This window comes from Natator depressus, chromosome 1 (assembly GCF_965152275.1).
Source record: "Natator depressus isolate rNatDep1 chromosome 1, rNatDep2.hap1, whole genome shotgun sequence".
Taxonomy (NCBI): Eukaryota; Metazoa; Chordata; order Testudines; family Cheloniidae; genus Natator; species Natator depressus.
Window position 1 is genome coordinate 48,064,997 of NC_134234.1, and position 20,531 is coordinate 48,085,527.

At 40.9% G+C, this 20,531-nt stretch overlaps 1 protein-coding gene across 4 annotated transcripts in view; it reads left to right on the forward strand.

Annotated features, from left to right (window-relative positions):
* Positions 1 to 20,531, forward strand: part of FRY (FRY microtubule binding protein) — a 323,193-nt gene that overhangs the window by 272,204 nt on the left and 30,458 nt on the right. For all 4 annotated transcript variants that reach the window (XM_074959329.1, XM_074959318.1, XM_074959340.1 and 1 more), the window contains exons 52-55: positions 4,017 to 4,217; positions 8,351 to 8,512; positions 13,447 to 13,613; positions 18,613 to 18,802. In XM_074959329.1, the coding sequence (XP_074815430.1) occupies positions 4,017 to 4,217; positions 8,351 to 8,512; positions 13,447 to 13,613; positions 18,613 to 18,802 (720 nt within the window). The remainder of the gene's footprint in view (positions 1 to 4,016; positions 4,218 to 8,350; positions 8,513 to 13,446; positions 13,614 to 18,612; positions 18,803 to 20,531) is intronic.

Genomic DNA, 20,531 nt, shown 5'->3' on the forward strand with positions numbered 1-20,531 from the left:
TTATCAAAGAATATGTGATTTTAAAAATGGGGATTCTAGATTAAATCCCCTCATTTCTAATTTGAGTTGCAAAGTTGGACTCTTTTTCTTTTTCAATAACTGTGCACACAAGTAGTACACAGACACTAAAAAACAGGAAATATGTTTAATCTGTCACATTTATCTTGTTAAAATGTAGAAAAGTTTTTTGCTTTTGTAGCATTAAACTACTGATGACTGACTCTTAACTTCCATGTTGAAATTAATAGGTACATTGATTCTTCTTAGCATGCTGCGAAAACAGGTACATGTGACCTCTTTATAGAAAAGTTTTCAGTAGTCCACAGTTCCCCAGAGTTTTACTGACTATTTATGGCTCTGATCCTGAAAACATATGTGTGCTTACATTTAATCATGAGTAGTTCCAGTGAAGTCAATGGGACTAATGTGAGTAAAGTTAAGGATGCACATATGTGGTTTGCAGAGTTGGGGCCTAAGTTTTAAACCTTTAACTTTCTGTAGAAAATTGAAATGACACTGAAAGCTATTAAGAGATCATAGAAAATATTATTTGGAGAGCAAGATAGCCTCATTCATCCTATAGCAGCAGTTCCTGTCTCATAGGATTGGGCCTGTCTCCCCATTCTGGGTGTTGTGACCTAATGCATGGGATCACAGCATCTCTCTGGTTTGGCCTGGCTGGACCCCTATCATGACAGAGAGGCAGCCATGCCAAATTTGAGTGAATGGCACTGTGTCCCCATGTGCCAGGTCATAACATCCAGAGCAGGAGCTGGGTCAAGCCACCACTACAGAGTAAGTATGGCGCAGGCTCGCTCTCCAACCCCCTTATGCCTCCTAGTGTCTCCCCTTTACACTAGATCTGCAACCCACTAGAACCTTCCCCACCATTTGGGAAACAGACACAAGCATATGGACACAAGCATATGGAAATACTGTGTTAATCTTAAATTACTAAAACATATCTAATCTACATGGACAACACTGTATCTATTATATACATTGCTATTTATGTGCAAAGTTAATGGACTCATGTTTTGCCAACACTGCCAGGGAAGCTCTTGTCTGCAACAAGCTTAGCACAATTCCTTCTGGCTTGACTGAGCATATATTCTGGTCTGCCTGGTAGAACTGCTTTTTATTTTATTTTTTCCCCCTAACCACAGAGGTCCCAGTTTCAGTCTGGTTTGTGGTAGTGTTTAGGATGGACACACAATGTGTTCAACCCCTGCCCCCCTACTGTATGATGCTAAGTGATAGAGTATGCTGTCATATCTGGCCATTGTTCAGGAGTCACAATGATCACATGAACTGATCTGTGTTTGTAACAAGTAGCTTTATGGAAAGTAGATGATAATTTCTACGTGCAGCAAAAGAGAAGTTAATAAGACCATCTTTCCTCCTCGTTAATTGTGATAACAAAATTATTTTTTGGTGCAAAAATAGTAATCTGTCTACACGCTCCAGTCTGTCATTGAATTCAGTGTGAAATCTGTATGTACCGTTGGAAAGATCAGGCCCCACATATTTTTGATGTGTACCTCACATCTCCTGCAAGCCTCCTCTCTTGTACTCTCTCCTCATTTTTAGTGTCTTCATCTTCATAATTTGTTTTCCTTTCTTTGATTTGTCCCATTTTCTCTCACCCTGTTTTTCCTGATTACATTTACTATATATTGCCCTTCTTTTTATCTCTCATCCATTTTGTTTTTCTTTTCTTCTTTTCATCTTTTCTTCTTTGAGAGATTCCAAAGAGGAGCAGCAGTGGAAATAAATTAGTGCCTCGTTTCTGTGGCACCAGCTGCAAAGTAAAACTGCTGGATATTTCAGTGGCAGTTGGTATCATAAAGACAAGGGCATGACATTCATCTATTTCTTGTTACCGGATACCTTGTGGAGGAAGAGAAACTGGTGCAGTTGTCCTGTAGCCTTCATGTTGGGAAAAAAATAATTTTTAACACAAATAAATAGTTTGAAATTATAAAATATTTTTTACAATTCAAAGAGACAAGTTTCCTTAAATGTTGGACATAATTTCTGTTCTTTTCCAACGACCAACCTATTATGTGTTCCCACTTCCATAATATGAAAGACACAATATTCTGCTATGTCTGGCTTCATAATGGATTCATTGTCATTTTGCTGTTGATTGTAGTATATCCCTTAAGTCTACCAAATGTTTCAGTCGGCTGGGCTAGACTAGCATATATTTCTAGAGGTATTTTCTCTTTTCTGCATCTATTTTAAGTTTTGCTCCATCTTTGTTCATGAGAGGTTAGCTTATCATTGTTATCCAGAGCTTTTTCTCTGAATATCTATATGCCAATGTTCTTTACACTAAAAGGCAGTGATTCAAAATGCTTATATATCTTTGCACAAATTCAGTGATTTATTTTAAAATAAACTTATACTTAATTCATTGCTGCTTATGCCTTTGGCCCTGATTTAGCAAGGTATTAAGCAAATGTCTAATTTTAATTATGTGAGAAGTCCTGTGAAAATCAATGGCATTGCTCATATGCCCAAAGTTAGGTGCATGCTGAACTGGGCCTTTTTCACCTATGAAAATTTATTATATTACTCAGGAGTATATTCTGGATGGGTGTGGGACTCTATAAAAATATAATATACTTCATGTGTAATATATAATTTTTTCTTCCTGTTTATGATTTTAAGACAAAGATTTTTTTGCCAAATTTTAAAAATATATATTTAATTATTTCATATTTAAAGGTTAATTGTTAACTTGAAGCTGATTCATTTTTAAAAATTCTGGTTTCTTGTAGAGCACCATTTTAAAAGTAGGTTTTGTACTTACTTTTTCCCCCCTTTAATCCTTTTTCCTGTAATAGCTTTTTTTCTTATGTTGATGTCTTTATAAGAGACTTTTTAGCAAGAGGGAAAATGATTAAGACCCCAAACCAGCAATTGGATCCAAATTGGATGACGCTTGGCCCTGTGCAGAGCCCCTTTGACCTCAATGGGCCTACTCATATGAGTAAAATTATGCATATGTTTAAATATCTGCAAGGACTTGGCCTTAACTTGCCCATAGAAGGGAATTAGTGAAACTGACTACACACAAAGTACTGTCAAATGCAAAAGTAAACAAACGGGAAAAATAGTGTGAAATACTTTTTTCAGTAACTTTATTCATTTATAACAATCTTAGGTAGTGTTTGCCACTATTGTCTTAATCCTGCAAATACTTACCCATTGTGCTTTAACTCATATTTGCATAAGCGTGCATAGACTCAGAACCTTAAATAGGAAGAAAATATTCAGATACAAATTTGATTTTTAAGTTGACTTTGTCCCTTTTAAAAAGTGAAATGTTGGTCCATACTAGTCAGCTTATTTCTGGGGGAAAAAATGTCCAGTTTATAAAGAAAAATCAATCAGAAGCCTAGAATAAAAGTTAAAAAGCTGTGCTGCTTTTGCCATTGCATTGTGCATGCAAAATTAGAGCTGCATTCAAATCTGTCTTAACTTTGCATTTCATTACTGTGGTTATGTACGTAGTACAGAGAATCTAAAATATTTAACATGTGATTTGCTATTGAAATATTACTATGAACATGTCCTGTATGATTGAGTCTAATGTTTTACAGTAACACTGGGGGGGGTAGAGGGGGGGATCTTTTCAAGTTGCTTTAAAATTTTTATTTAACCTGTCACTGTTTCATTGACATTGAGATATGCATATATGTGCTCATGGAATTATAAAAGCAAATTTTTAAGCAGCAAAGCATGAAAAACACTTAGTATTCAAAATAATGAATATTAATGTAACTTTTATTTCCATCTTTATTGCTCTTATGTCCAGATGGAGTCTTAGAAAGTTTCAGTAGTTTCTGGTTAATTTGTTGCTTAACAAAATTGTGATCATATAAGATCAGTACTATATTTTTATATCAAAAACATTCTTCTGCTAGATTAGAACAAATTATTAGTAATTTTGAAAATAATTGTATATAATAGTATAGGAAACAAGTTGAGCCTGCATTTGTTTTCAGGGTGAAAGTATGGACAATTTCAACTGGGGAGTGCGCAGACGTTCTTTAGATAGTCTGGACAAATGCGATATGCAGCTTCTGGAGGAAAGCCAGCTTTCAGGAAGTACACCCAGCCTAAATAAAAGGAACCATGAGGACTCCGATGAGTCATCAGAGGAGGAGGACCTAACAACAAGCCAAATATTGGAACATTCAGACCTAGTAAGTAGTTAATTTACCGTTTGTTAAGAATAGATAGATTTTTTTTAATAAAGTGATCTTTTAATTTCCTGTTGCCTAAATGCAAACTGATCAACTGGGATGCCAAATGTCATGTAACTGAGTGCTTTCTAATGGCTCGCTTGTCCTTTAACTGAAAATGGAAAAGAATGTTGATGAAAGTACTAAACACAGGAAGTGTCAGATCTGATAAGCAGCACTTTATTCAGCAAGCTATTAGTTTTGCTTAAATGGCCAATGTTAAATCCTTCAGATGTATAATGTTTATAAAATGTAGCAGGCATCCGATTTTGAAAAATTCACCTTTGGGATGTTTAAATATGAATAAAAAATTGAAAGATTATAAAATGAAAAGTATACAAGCTGAAACAAGCTAATCAACAGCCTTGGGAAGGTAGCATTAGCACAGTGTGTGCATTGCATTCATATATTAAATGGCAAAAAACTTTGTTAATGCAGAGATAAAGTTGCCTGGTGTAGCTCATGCCCTTCCAGAATGTCAAGTACAGCAAAACTCAAGCTTCTGGAAAACCAGGAAATAGAGAGATAATGTAAACACCAAAACAACCTTAACTTTGCCCTCCCCTTCCCCGCCATCTCCGCCAGGACCTGGAGCTGGCATTCCATCTGCATTCACTGTGTTAAGTGTAGCTGTATTGAATGGTGGAGGAGTAAACTGGGATAGCTTAGAAGATCTCTGACTGTGATATGAGGATATCTAGGTCTGAGTCCTCCCACCCCACCCAAGTGTGTTATCAAACGAAAGAAGTGCACATGTATCTTGAGGTTCAATCTGCATCATTTCAGTACAGAGTTGTGTATGTTGTGTCAGCAGCAGGGCACAGGGATCTTCCTGAGATAGGTATTGTCAGTAGTGAGGTCGGATCAGAGAGCAGTCTGTGGATTTAATAATAGAGGTATAGGTTGAGATGGTATCAAGTGTGCAAGTGTAAAGGGTTTGTAAAAGGATATGAAGTTGTTAAATTTTACAAGTGTGATATTCCGTTGGGGGAGTAGGCTTAGTGCTTAAATGTAGGGCAAGTGCAAGTAGTGCCTGTCCATTACACTGAAAAGACAGAGTGGGAACGTGTGCATTATGGGTGTATTGGGCATCGCTCAAAGAGGAAGAGTTACGGTTGTTTTGACGTTTACCTGAACCCTGTATTCCTTGGTTTTCAGAAGTATGAGTTTTGCTTAACTCAGGGTTTTGGAAGGGCACAAGCTGTCACCAACAGCCTTAAATTTGGGTGTATCTACATTTCAACACTACGGTGGCACAGCTACAACACTGCAGCTGCATCACTGCAGCACTTCAGTGTAGACAGTGCAGCAATGGAAGGGGTTTGTCACAGCCGGGTCTTGGGCTGCCAGACTAGTGATCAGTGCCAGAGTCCACACTCATGAGACAAGAGTCAGCAAGGTCAAGATATAAGGAGATCAGAAGGAGACAAACTGGAGATCAGAACCATGAATCAGATGCTAGGAGTCAAGCGAGGTCAGGATGCCAGGAAATCAAGCTGGGGGAGCAGGAGCAAGAAGCACAAGACACATAGTCCAGGGCAGGGTGGACCCAGTTGTTCAGATAGCTTTCTTTTCCTGCTTTAAGTAGGGCCAGCAGGCTAATCAGCAGCTCTGGGACTCCACCAATGGGCCCTCAGGGATGGAACCTCAAGCTGGGGCTGGGCTTCATGGATCCTAGGGAAGCAGTTGTCAGCAGGCTGCCAGGAGGAGTGTTGGAGCGGGACTGCTCCCATGAACCTGGGTCATGACAGAATTCTTCCATTGCTATAGTTAATATACCTCCCCAAGAAGCAGTAGCTAGATCAACAGAAGAACTCTTCCATCAGCCTAATGCTGTATACTCCAGGGGTTAGGTCAGCTTAATTACATCGCTGAAGGGTGTGGATTTTTCATACCCCTGAGAGATGTAGCTATGCTGATGTAAGTTTTCAGTGTAGACCAAGCCTCTGTGTTAACAGTTTTTTGCCATTTAATTTCCTAGTTTTTTAAACAGAAAGAGAAATGTTTGTTGGTAGAAGTTAGTGGTCATTTAGACAGTTGTAGTTCTCACCTAGGTTTGCAGCTGAAAGACTACTGTGGCTAGGTAATAATCAAAAAAAGTGCTTCTGTATAGAGCTTTTCATCAGTAGATCTGAAAGAACTTTACATCATTGTCCACATTTTACACAGAGGAAACTGAGGCACAGAGTGATGAAGTGACTTGCACAAGGTCACCCAGCAGGCCAGTGGCAGAGCCAGGAATAGGCCCAGCCTAGAGGTCTTTCTGCTAGGATATACAGTTGCTGTGTGATTGCTCTGTGCTCCTTCCCTCATCCCCCATATATTTTGTTATAGTGGAGTGGGGATAATGGTCATGCTTTGAAATGTGTAGCTGCTAACAGAGCCAGTGAGGCAAATCTCATCCATGGTCTGTGTCCCAAAACCTTGAGAGTTTTATTTGTGGTTGTTACAGTAACTTTAAGCATGTGAGAGAATACTGGTGTGTCTCTCCTTCTCAACCCCTGCCCCCACCAGTCCCTGCAACATTTCCAGATGCCCTCTTCTGTTCCCATCTAATTAAGCCAATTTCCTCTGCTACCCCTCATGTTCTCCAACCCTTCCCATCTTCTCCCCTCCCACATCCCCTCCCTCTTACCTGAGCCCCCAACCACTCTTCTCTCCCCTGCCACCAATTCCCATTTATACCTTATGCCTAATATCCTCCCTGACCAAAACAACTCTGCCCTATTCCCACTTACTCTTACACCCCTAATCGCCTTGCCCTCCCTTTCAGACTTCAAAGTGGCCCATTCATCTCAAGGAGATGTTTTCAGCTGAAAGAGAATACCCCAGGGGTAGGCATACAGCCTGAAACAATAGCTCTGAGACCTGTGAACTGCTCCATTCCAGTCAGTGAGCATTCCCTTCCTTCTTCCCAAGGGTTGGAGCATTTCTGATATGTGTCAGCAAGCATACACGTTCTCAGCTCCTCACCCCGGCCTCAGCACTATGTCCCTAGTGCATGCTCCAAGCATGCCTGTTCTAAGCGCCCCACCCAGAGTGGCAGGGCTTCTCCAGATCACAGATCACACGGGGAGGGGACGGAGAGGAAGAGGGACTCAGATACCCCAGATCCTGGCTCATACACAGAAGGGGAGAATGTGGGGTGGACAGACCCCCAGCCCTCCTGCCACTCACCCCAGTGTGTCCCTCTCCGTCACCTGAGCCCCCCCAACCCTTCTTCCCCCTTACTACCCATCCCCATTTATCCTCCTCCCCTCAATGCAGTCCTAACCCCCTCTCACTCCTATTTCCCTCACCCATTCCTTTACCCCATGAAATGCAAGCAAACATTCACATATCTCCTTTTTATGAAAATATGAATACATATGAAGATGAATACAAAACATATGAATTATATTCCCCTCAAATTAAAAAGAAAAATCTGACAGCACCCATCCATACTTTTCCAAATTTCTGCCCAAGGTGGGACTTGATCTGACAGTGGCTGGCTGGCTTAGAGTCCAAGGACTATTGTTTATCCCCGTGAACTGCCCAGGAACTTTAAAGGTTAACAATTTTGTTAAATCCTCTTTCCCCACATGCTCAGTGTAATTTCTTTAGCATATCAGTGTGCAAGGTTTGCAATACTCTAAACAGGAGATAAAAAATCTTTTTGAAATAACCTTTTAATTTGAGTTCACCCCAAAGTGCCATGCACTCTGTTGGGATAACCCTCGAGTATTGGATACCTTTGTGGGATGATCTGAGCCTTGGTTTGATCTCTGTCTGTGAGCAAAAAAAGGTTAGCAGAATCTCTCAACTCTTAGCAATGCTGTTTTTTTTTCCAGAAGCTGTATCCTGAAATCCTTTGGTCAAATGGCCCCAAGTTTGGTCCATTAACAAAACCCCATGCTCCCATGAGGCACACCAAATTTCAGTTTGCATTCTGAGTGACCATGTAGATTTTAGAGCACTTAGAGTCAAGCTTTAACCAGAAACCTGGTCTTAACCTTAACTGTAGCAGGGCTGTCACCTTGGTATAATAAAAAGGCATGTGATAGAGGAGCTTCACAACTGGTTCTATTATTATTTATTATTATTCTTTTTAACAGATTATGACTCTTTCCCCCTCTGAGGATACAATTCACACGGACTCTCTTTCTATATCATGTGATACAACCTCAGCTGACCCGCATCATTTTAATACAAGAACATCTAGCTTTGAAGTGTCTTTGCCCAACATGAGTAATCACCAGATGTCTGAGGGTTCTAAGGTGAAGGAGTTTTGAGAACTTTCTGATTATACTTTTCCTTAAATGAACTTTTTTTTAAAAATAGCTTATTTTTAAAATGAGGGGTTTGAATGCAGGGGCAAGTATGTTTTCTCTTCCCCTAGTAGTATAGAGTGTTTATATGTTTTATATATATCTATATATAGGTATATTTTCACACACTCTTGTGTGATCCAGACGCTTCTTCTTTTTTTTTTTTTTTAAACATTTGTCTCTTTCTATTTTGGTCTTTTTAAATTAAGTATTTTGCATAGTATGAATGCCACTAACTAATGGCAAGATAAATATATGAGTCTCTGAAGTTGCAAAGCTTGAGAAATACTCCTAATGTTCTTAATGCTGATTTTTATAGGATAATATGCTAACTGGGAGTGTGGGTGTATGCATGTATTTGTGAGATTTTTTTGTATGTGGGAACCTATTGTGCAGTTGTGTGCACTGGATTCAATTCTTGCCTTTTGGCATACTGTCAGAATGTTAAAAGCCTAATTGCAGTATTATGTTAAATTTGCAAAACACTGTTCCATACAGCTGTCTGAAGTGAACCATGCCTGCAGACACAATTCTGTCATTATGAAAGGTTGGTAAAAGATTATCAATGTGTGTGTGTGGTTCTCTTTCTTTTTGGTAATACTTCCATAACAGTATATCAGCTGAACCTTACCCTTTCCTCCCTCCCTCCCACAATACAAAAGAAAAGAAAGAACAGGTGATACACATAATCTCAGATTAATATTTTTGTTGTATAATTAGGACATAATAGGGTTACCAGTCAGGCTGTTGTGGCTGAGTTGGGTACTTTTCACATAACAGGAAAATAAAAGAATGAGGCAAGGAAAGAAAATAAATGAGAGAGTGTTATTGAGTGGGCAGGGGTTGATAATATTTTATTTCAAGTAGCTCTAGTCAAAGAGATTCTGTTGCAGGCTACAATTACTGCCTGCTAGATACCAGTGTTTAAGGGTCCTTTTAATAGTTATTGATCTGTAAATTAAACTCATAGACCACTATTCATGAATGTTATATGCTACTTATATGCCTAATTTAAAAAACAGTATCATGAAAATTCATGTAATGTCCCTATCCTCATACTGACATGTTTGGTACAAAGTTGAATGCATGCAATCTGTAAAGGAGTAGAGAATGAAAACACATGATGAGCTGTTTGTAAAACTGATACACAGATTAGGTTAGTCCCACAACAGGTTTAACATTTATGAAATGCATAACCCAAGTTGATAGGGACCTTTCCACAGACAAGGTGGGTGAGATAGTATCTTTTATTGGACCAACTTCTGTTGGTGAGAGAAAAAAGCTGTTGAGCCACACAGAGCTCTTCCTCATGTCTGGAAAAGAGCTGTGTGTGACTCAAAAGCTTATCTCATCCAGTCTTTCATTACAAAAGCTTTAAACTTGCAGCTAAATAATTTCACGTAGTCTAGTAAAAGCAAAGCTCTACTCCCCCCTGGTTTCTTTATTCCTATATTTCCTACTAGCAGGTTAGCAATGCAGAGGAGGAATTGTTGCTTTTTATATAGTGCCAAAATTTGTACTAGGCACTTCACAGGCAACCAGAAAAGACATGGTCCCTTCCCCAGGAATCTTACAAGGTCAGTTTTAGACACAATGCAAGGAGTGACAGCAACAAACAATGAGAGTAGATAGGGGAAAGGGAAACCTTTCCAAACCTATGTCTCTTTTTAAAGGTTCTTCTTAAGCATTCCTGTGCCAAAAAGTATCTGCCAATGTATAGTCAGTTTTTCAACCACAGAAGGTAAAGCAAGTACCAAAGATAAGAACTCTAAGGGCAAAGATTGCAACAATTAGTAGATTATTAATAAGAATTAGGACTACTGATGGGAAAACCTAAAAGAGATTCAGATCTATCTATCTCTGGTATTTTCATGGCTCCTATCACTGTAATATCTAACCCCCTCATATTCTGAAAGCATATTAAAACATAACTAAACCTTTGGAGGTTACTTCTCTTTTACATCCCAGTTTTTTCTTTATATCACTTCCTTTCTTCCTCCTAACTCAGCTAGAGCTTTATCTCTTCTGATAAGAACACTGACATTGCCATAACCAGAACAAACCAATGATCCATGTATCTGATATTCCATATTTCAAAGTGGCTAATGCAGTTGCTAAAACAAAGGAAGGTATAGCATGAATATAGTACTTCTAATTGTGCAGTACCTGACCCCCCTATTATCTCCTATTCTTGCAGTCTCACCAGATAACCTTCATTTCTCTCTTCAACGCCTACACACACACTCCTGTCCCTTCCAATACAAACTGTTTTTTCTCAGAACTCAGGATATCTGGAATCTTTTGCAGGGCTGAGTAAGTGTGGTAATCTATGAAGGGCCAACTGTTTTAAGGAAATTAGTTAGGGAAGTGGATTGGAATGAAGAACTTATGGATTTAAAGGCGGAGGAGGCCTGGAATTACTTCAAGTCAAGGTTGCAGAAACTATCAGAAGCCTGCATCCGAAGAAAGGGGAACAAACTCATAGGCAGGAGTTGTAGACCACCCTGGATGAGCAAGCATCTCAGAGAGGTGATTAAGAAAAAGCAGAAAGCCTACAAGGAGTGGAAGATGGGAGGGATCAGCAAGGAAAGCTACCTTATTGAGGTCAGAACATGTAGGGATAAAGTGACATAGGCTAAAAGTCAAGTAGAGTTGGACCTTGCAAAGGGAATTAAAACCAATAGTAAAAGGTTCTATAGCCATATAAATAAGAAGAAAACAAAGAAAGAAGAAGTGGGACCACTAAACACTGAGGATGGAGTGGAGGTTAAGGATAATTTAGGCATGGCCCAATATCTAAACAAATACTTTGCCTCAGTCTTTAATGAGGCTAATGAGGTGCTTAGGAACAATGGTAAGACGACAAATGGGAATGAGGATATGGAGGTAGATATTACCACATCCGAGGTAGAAGCCAAACTTGAACACCTTAATGGGACTAAATCGGGGGGCCCAGATAATCTTCATCCAAGAATATTAAAGCAACTGGCACATGAAATTGCAAGCCCATTAGCAAGAATTTTTAATGAATCTGTAAACTCAGGAGTTGTACTGTATCACTAGAGAATTGCTAACATAGTTCCTATTTTTAAGAAAGGTTAAAAAAAGCAATCCGGGAAACTACAGGCCTGTTAGTTCGACATCTGTAGTATGCAACGTCTTGGAAAAAATGTTGAAGGAGAAAGTAGTTAAGGATATTGAGGTCAATGGTAATTGGGACAAAATACAACATGGTTTTACAAAAGGTAGATCATGCCAAACCAACCTGATCTCCTTCTTTGAGAAGGTAACAGATTTTTTAGACAAAGGGAACACAGTGGATCTAATTTACCTTGATTTCAGTAAGGCATTTGATACGGTTCCACATGGGGAATTATTAGCTAAATTGGAAAGATAGGGATCAATATGAAAATTGAAAGGTGGATAAGGAACTGGTTAAAGGGGAGACTACAATGGGTCATACTGAAAGGTGAACTGTCAATCTGGAAGGAGGTTACTAGTGGAGTTCCTCAGGGATCGGTCTGGGACCAATCTTATTTAAACTTTTTATTACTGACCTTGGAACAAAAAGTGGGAATGTGCTAATAAAGTCTGCGGATGACACAAAGCTGGGAGGTATTGCCACTACAGAGAGGGACCGGGGTATCATACAGGAAGATCTGGATGACCGTGTAAACTGGAGTAATAGTAATAGGATGAAATTTAATAGTGAAAAGTGCAAGGTCATGCATTTAGGGATTAATAATAAGAATTTTTGTTATAAACTGGGGACACATCACTTGGAAGTAACAGAGGAGGAGAAGGACCTTGGAGTATTGGTTGATCACAGGATGACTATGAGCTGCCAATGTGATATGGCTGTGAAAAAAGCTAATGCAGTCTTGGGATGCATCAGGCGAGGTATTTCCAGTAGAGATAAGGAGATGTTAGTACTGTTATACAAGGCACTGGTGAGACCTCATCCAGAATATTGTGTGCAGTTCTAGTCTCCCATGTTTAAGGAGGATGAATTCAAACTGGAACAGGTACAGAGAAGGGCTACTAGGATGATCCGAGGAATGGAAAATCTGTCTTACGAAAGGAGACTCAAGGAGCTTGGCTTGTTTAGCCTAACCAAAAGAAGGCTGAGGGGAGATATGATTGCTCCCTATAAATATATCAGAGGGATAAATACAGGGAGAGAGAGGAATTATTTAAGCTCAGTACCAATGTGGACACAAGAACAAATGGATATAAACTGGCCATCAGGAAGTTTAGACTTGAAATTAGATGAAGGTTTCTAACCATCAGAGGAGTGAAGTTCTGGAATAGCCTTCCAAGGGGAGCAGTGGAGGCAAAAGACATATCTGGCAGAATAACAAAAAAGTAGAGAGAACTGGGACTGAGCTGAACTTTGTTCAGGTTTAAGAATTGGACAGGAAAGAAAAGCCTCGGGAATATAAGGAGGTTAGATCTGGGATAGGGATCACCCAGGAAGCCAATTGTGTTCTGAGAGATGGGAAAGGAACACAGGAGGTTTCAAAGTACAAAAAGAGGCTGTTGCATTTCCAAAATGGTGGGTGCACAATCCCTATATTCACTTTTTAAAGTGCTATGGAGCCCTTCTGAATGAAAGTCATTCTGTAAACATAGGCACAAGACATGCTGATGAAGTTTCTTTAAAAACATCTTGATTAAAGGAATGGATTGTACAAATATATAGTTTCTGATCAAGAGTAACTTAATTTTAGTCTTTTTCATTTTCACTTTATATTTCTCTTGCTTAACAAATGTTGTTAAATATACATTTTTTACATATTAACTTGTCTGCTTATGAGTCAAAATGATACATTTTAAATTTGCTGTTTCCTCTAAAACGTTATTGCTGTTGTTTGCTTTCTCAGGCCGAAGCTGCACATGAAGAGGAAGATACAACAGTACATGAAGATGACCTTTCTGGGTCTACAAATGAACTCCCAGCAGCATTTGAATGCAGTGATAGCCTTAGCCTGGATATGACAGAGACTGAAGAAAAAGGGGACAGATTGTTGGAGCAGTTTGCTCTTGCCAGGTACTGGTATACTTGGTAGGGTATAAAGTTCTTCCACAACACATGCCAAAGATGTAGCCATGTAATTAACTTCTTAATATGTCCTTATAAAGAATATATCCCCACTTGCTATGTTAGCCACAACTGGAATAAAACTCATTGGAATTGAGGACTGTGGAGAGGACAACTCTGAAAAATATGTGTCTTCTCAACCAAATTTATCAACACTTGAAAAACAAGGCAAGACATTCCTCATAGCAGAAATTGTATAAGATTTGTGCATCCATCTATACAGTTACATTGATCATGTGTATAGTACATTTCACCAAAAAAAAACCAAAAACATATGGCTTGTATGATTAACATTCAAGAGTCAGATCATCCATGAAATCTCACCCCTTGTGTCTCAGGCGGTAGGGGGTGCAAGGATGTCATAACTCTCACCTTTTCATTCCTCCAATCCTGTGAGTGCTGTGTGCAGGGATCGTCCCTCAGCATACGTTGGAACAACTTGAGGTTCTGGTACATACACACTGCAGCCTTTCTGAGCCATGTCTCCCACAGTTCTGCTACACATGGGCTGCTCTTCTCTCTCTGCAGCTTCCAGCGGCAGTTTGAAGCTGCAGTGTGGTTTGTGCTGGCCATGCCCCTTTCTCCCACTTGCCGCCAGATCCTCTGCCTCCGTGGCAGCAGATAGTGACAGTTCACTTCACTCCCATCTCTTTTCTTTCACCTTTATTGTTCTGGCAGTTTGCTTCAAGCACGATGGTTACAGCCACCTGAAGCCTCCACTCTGGCGGCTCCCTGCTGAGCTCCTCTACCCTGTGTCAGGCATGGCAGAGCAGCCATGCAAGCACAGGGCAAAATCCAAGTGATGCTCTATAAGCAAGGCAGCACTTTCAGGCTCAGCAAAAAAGCGAATTTTGTCCAGCCCGTTCCCAATCAGCTGACCCTACCTCTGCTAGGGCACAGGGTACTGAGTTGGGCAGGCCAGTTGGGTTCCCTAGCACCCAAGAAGCTATGACTTCATCATGAAAGAACCCAGCCAGGAGAGACGGAGCAGAACAGACAGAGGCTCTAAGGAGAAGGAGGACTTCATCCAGCCTGCCCAAGGGGTAAGTCCAAGGGTAAACAGGAACGATAAGATAAGAACCCTACCCCACAAGTCCTAACCTAGGTCTTAGATTCCTTGGAGAGAGATGCCGGACTCATAAATAGCCTCTCACCCTCCCAGTCCAGATCAGGGAACTCCAGTAATGAGACCCCCATCTCCGACCCAGTGGGAGTGGGACTCTGACCGGGAAGACTCTGATAGAAAACTCTAGAAAGCTTTGGGCTCTGTATAAGGCAAGCTGCAAGAGAATGCGTTCTGGCCATCCCTGGGTAGCCATGCCCGCAAAGTGTGCCAATAAGTCAAAAAGTCAAGAAAGAACAAAAAGGGAAAGAAAAAGTACAAAAAATCCAGAAGACACTCAGCCTCCTCCTCCTCTGCCAAGGAATGAGCGTTTCCAGGCTCTGAATGTGAGCACGATTTGGGGAAAATGCAACAACAAAAAATTTTCTCCCAAGAAGTCTGAGGCCAAATGCAAAAAGATTGTGTCTACCACAGATCCAACCTGAAGAGGCTCCTGAGGACAACCCAAAGTAAATACTTCCCTTCAGAATCCTCCCTCAAGGCTGCAATTCCCCTGCACTTCGCCTTTGAGGATGCGATTAAAGAGTGAGGAAAACCCGACACGACAAGCACATTAATAGATATGGTCTTATATTTTACAATAAGGATTTTACAAGCTATAGGAGCCAAAAAATTGTGTAGCTGAGGTTCCAAAGTTGGATGCTGCAGTAGCATCCTTAGCAGGAGATATATTTATTCTGGCTGAAGGGGAATTCTTTCCTAAGGACCCCACAGATAGGAAAGTGGAGACCACTCTTCAAAAGAGACTTCAAGGCATCCTCAGCCCCTCTCAGAGCATCTCTCATATCCACATGGTTTGCAAGAGCTTCACAGTCCTGGGTGGAAGACCTCAGGGCCCTGAAGGTCAGGGATCTTCCCAACTTCTGCTCTCTTCTCAAGAAAATCACCCTGGCAACAGCATTTGTGGCGGCTGTTTCAATGGATGCAATGAGGTTTTCAGCCAAGACTGTGGCATCCAGCTCAGTGGCCAGGCAACATGTCTGGCTCCATCCTTGGAAGGTAGACACTCTGAGCAAGTCTTGAGTCCCTCCAAGTTCATAGGATCTCTCCTCTTTGGAGAAAAATTAGATAAGATTGTGACAGAAAATATAAGCAGTCCCTCTGAAATATAAGCAGTCCCTCCCTTCTCCATTGAGTACCTTCAGGAGGGAATACAAACACGCCTTCAGACAGAGGCTCTCCTTTCATTCTTCTCCCTCGCTGAAGTACCAGAGGAAGCATAGCAGATACACCAAGGGAAAGTCCTGGTGCCAGAGTTCAAGCAGAAAGCCCAGAGGTTGGCCTGCAACCCTCAAAAGCCCATCCTGACAATAAGCAGATATGCCTCAGCCCGGAACAGAATCTAGGAGGCAGAATTTCCTACTTCTCAGAAGAATGGTTTATATCAACCACAGATAAGTGGTAAAAGAGACAGTAAGTCAGGGATATTCCCTTGAGCTGTGAGCTCCTCCCTCCCACCTCCCCATCTCCACCATTCCCATCAAGCACAAATTGATCCATAACTAAATCTCCCATCTCCTAGATATAAGAGCTATGGAAGTTGCTCCCTCAGAAGAAAAGTTCTTAGGGTTCTACTCTTCATCGTTCAGAAGCATACAGGGGGAGTCAGAGCCATTCTAAATATCAACAGACTCAACAAATGGATGACAAAAACAAAATTCCTGATGGAGACCCTAGTTTCTGTGGTGACATCCCCGTGTCATGGGGATCTCCTAACTTCGTAGATCTGGTAGACAAATGTCTTCGTATCCCCATCCACCTGTGCCACCACAGACTTCTGAGATTTGCTTATGGCACAAAGCAATACCAGTGACTAACCCTCCCATTCGGTCTCTCATCATCCCTAAAGGTCTTTACAAAGATGCTGGTGGTTAGAGCCAGGCTCAGGTCACAAGGGACTCATCTATACCCGTCTGGATGATATTCTAATGAGAAATCTGACCCAACCTACAGCACCGTGATGCAAACTCTGGACCTCCTGCAAGCCCACAACTTTGTAACAGACATCAAGAAAAGTTCCTTGATCCCATCGGTAAGGATAACCCACCTGGGAGTGGACAAAGACAGCTCAGTGGCAAAGATCTACCAATCACTCAGCAGATTCCAGAAGATCCAGGAACTCATCTCTGTCCTGCACAAGTGCACCAAACGAACCATAGCTCAGTGCTTCCATCTACTGAACCTCCTGGTATCATGCACAGGGGTCACTCAGGTGGCCACAAGGCCTGCTATATGCATTCCCGCCCTTTCCTGGTAGGGAAAGTAATCCAAAAGATAAAACGGTGAATAAGTGAAGGTGATTGTAATAGCTCCGAACTGGCTAAGGAGATTCTGCAATCTGATAGAGCTGAAACTGGAATCAACATGACAGCTGCCACCCAGACTGGACATTCTTTTCCAAGGCCCTTTTCTCCACCCAGACCATCTTCAATTGTCGGCCTGCACTGTTGCTGGAAGGAAAGCATAAACCATACTAGGCCTGTCTTCTAAGTTGATCAGGATTTTACTTGCGTCCAGGAGAGTTTCCACAATAAAAGTCTATTCCTCCATCTCGACCAAGTTCAACCTTTGGTGCCAAGAGAGCAATGCTAATTCAAGAGATCCTTGAAATCTTGAAGAAAGTCTAGGATTAGTTAGAAAGTGTGGATAAAGATCGTCAGCCCACCAGCATAGTACGCTAAGTATTAGCCATTAGTAGAGTTCTAATTGCAGGATCCTCTGGCTCTTTGGCACAGAATCCCCAGATAGCTAGATTTCTCAGAGCAGTCAGGCTTTCAGGGGAGCACAGGGACTGTTTTCTCCATGTACGTGCACCATTTCCCAGGGGAAATGTCCAGGAGACAGTATTTTAGCACCTCCTAAAGTAGGGGTCAGCTCATTCCCCTATTGCACCATGTTGTTCCAGGAAGAATTCTTCCTCCCTGAGATAGAATTCCTCTGAGAGCTCCCCTTGGGACAATGCATCTCCACCCTCCACCTGACACAGCAGGAAAACCCTCTCAAAACTTACTACACATGTACAAAGTGCAGTTTTCCATAGGTCATACTCAAGTTATGTCAAAACCAATTTCCCCTGAAAGCAAAAGGTCCTTCTCCTCAATTGGGTCTATTTCTCTGCCAAATTCTCACTTTCTTCCTCCAACCTTATGAACCGTAAAGCTACTCAGAACATATTTGTGGAGGGTGGGGCAAGGGGGAGAACAATGAGGAAAGTATGTTTATTTTCACTCTCCTGCTACTCAAAAACAGCTACACAATATTTGATCAAACTTTCCAAAATGTTAACTTTTGAGCAGAAACCAAGTATGGAAAATATCAGCCCAGTAGGTGATAATTTCAGAAAGTTCTGTGCAACTGAAAATAAGGATTCTGTAACCTTAATTATATAGAGAGACCAGCTTTAATATATTGTAGATAATTGCGCATATGTTACTAAGACAACATTTTCTTATACCAGTAGTGTGTACTGCAGATGCTTAAGCTCAACCTTTTGAATATATTCAATACACAAAAAGAAAAAGAAAGTTAAAATTAAAGTAAATAAAAATTAATAATTGAAAAATACTTAACTTTTTTCCCTTAAAAATATGTTTTACAATTATGGGTGGGCATTCTGATTTAGAGGTATTGAGTTATACTCTCACATCTCACCAGTCTCAAGCAGTAATTACCAAGATTCTAGTTATGATAGGAAGATACTGTAGTGGTATTTAGATTACATCAATTTATTGCAGCATGCTAAGACAATAAGCATCTTATCTGCAGCATCTTTTGGATGTATTTGCATTATAGAGTGAGATGGTTTATTTTTCTCTTCTCCTCCAGTTTTGGTGAAGGTGACAGAAATGCCTCCCCTCCTCCTTCACCGTTCTTTTCTGCCATCCTTGCTGCATTTCAGCCCGCTGCATGTGATGATGCAGAAGAAGCCTGGCGTAGTCATATCAATCAGCTCATGTGCGATTCTGATGGGTCCTGCGCAGTTTATACATTTCATGTGTTCTCCTCTCTGTTTAAGGTAAGAGAATAGATCTGGAACTCTAAAACAATACCTTTAGGTGAGCACATAGACACACACACACCTCTCCATACATTCTTAAATAGTAGTAGTAATGAATTACTTATTATGTTGTCAGGTTTCAGAGTGGTAGCTGTGTTAGTCTGTATCAGCAAAAAGAACAAGGAGTACTTGTGGCACCTTAGAGACTAACAAATTTATTTGAGCATAAGCTTTTGTGGGCTAAAGCCCACTTCATCAGATGCATGCAGTGGAAAATACAGTAGGAAGATATGTATATATACAGAGAACATGAAAAAATGGGGGTTGCCATACCAACTCTAACGAGACTAATCGATTAAGGTGGGCTATTATCAGCAGGAGAAAAAAAACTTTTTTAGTGATAATCAGGATGGCCCACTTCAAACAGTTGACAAGAAGGTATAAGTAACCATAGGGGGAAAATTAGCATGGGGAAATAGTTTTTAGTTTGTGTAATGACTCATCCACTCCCAGTCTTTATTCAAGCCTAATTTAGTGGTGTACAGTTTGCAAATTAATTCCAGTTCTGCAGTTTCTTGTTGGAGTCTCTTTTCAAAGTTTTTTTTGTTGAATAATTGCGACTTTTAGGTCTGTAATTGAGTGTCCAGGGAGGTTGAAATGTTCTCCTACTGGTTTTTGAATGTTCTAATTCTTGACATCTGATTTTGTGTCCATTTATTATTTTGCTACGAAGATAGCTAGGAGTGCTGGTAGCGTAGGGCCTGTGGAGAGAGTCTACATAGCCAGACAATCCTGCTGTCAGGGTGCCAATGCCTGAGATGGATGGCATTGTGTTCTGTAGAACAGCCTCAGGAACAACTCTGACATCATAATCAAAAAGGCTGACAAAGGAGGTGCTGTCATCATCATGAATAGGTCGGAATATGAACGAGAGGCTGCTAGGCAGCTCTCTAACACCACATTCTACAGGCCATTACCCTCTGATCCCACTGAGGGTTACCCAAAGAAAATACACCATCTGCTCAAGAAACTCCCTGAAAAAGCACAAGAACAAATCTGCATAGACACACCCCTAGAACCCTGACCAGGGGTATTCTATCTGCTACCCAAGATCCATAAACCTGGAAATCCTGGAAGCCCCATCATCTCAGGCATTTGGCACCCTGACAGCAGGATTGTCTGGCTATGTAGGCTCTCTCCTCAGGCCCTACGCTACCAGCACTCCTAGCTATCTTCGAGACACCACTGACTTCCTGAGGAAACTACAATCCATTGATGATCTTCCAGAAAACACCATCCTGGCCACTATGGATGTAGAAGCTCTCTACACCAACATTCCACACAAAGATGGACTACAAGCGGTCAGGAACAGTATCCCCAATAATGTCACGGCAAACCTGGTGGCTGAACTTTGTGACTTTGTCCTCACCCATAACTATTTCACAATTAGAAAAGGAGTATTTGTGGCACCTTAGAGACTAACCAATTTATTTGAGCATAAGCTTTCATGAGCTACAGCTCACTTCATCGGATGCATACTGTGGAAAGTGTAGAAGATCTTTTTATACATACAAAGCATGAAAAAATACCTCCCCCTATCCGACTCTCCTGCTGGTAATGGCTTATCTAAAGTGATCACTCTCCTTACAATGTGTATGATAATCAAGGTGGGCCATTTCCAGCACAAATCCAGGCTTTAACAAGAACGTCGGGGGGGCGAGTGGGGGGTAGGAAAAAACAAGGGGAA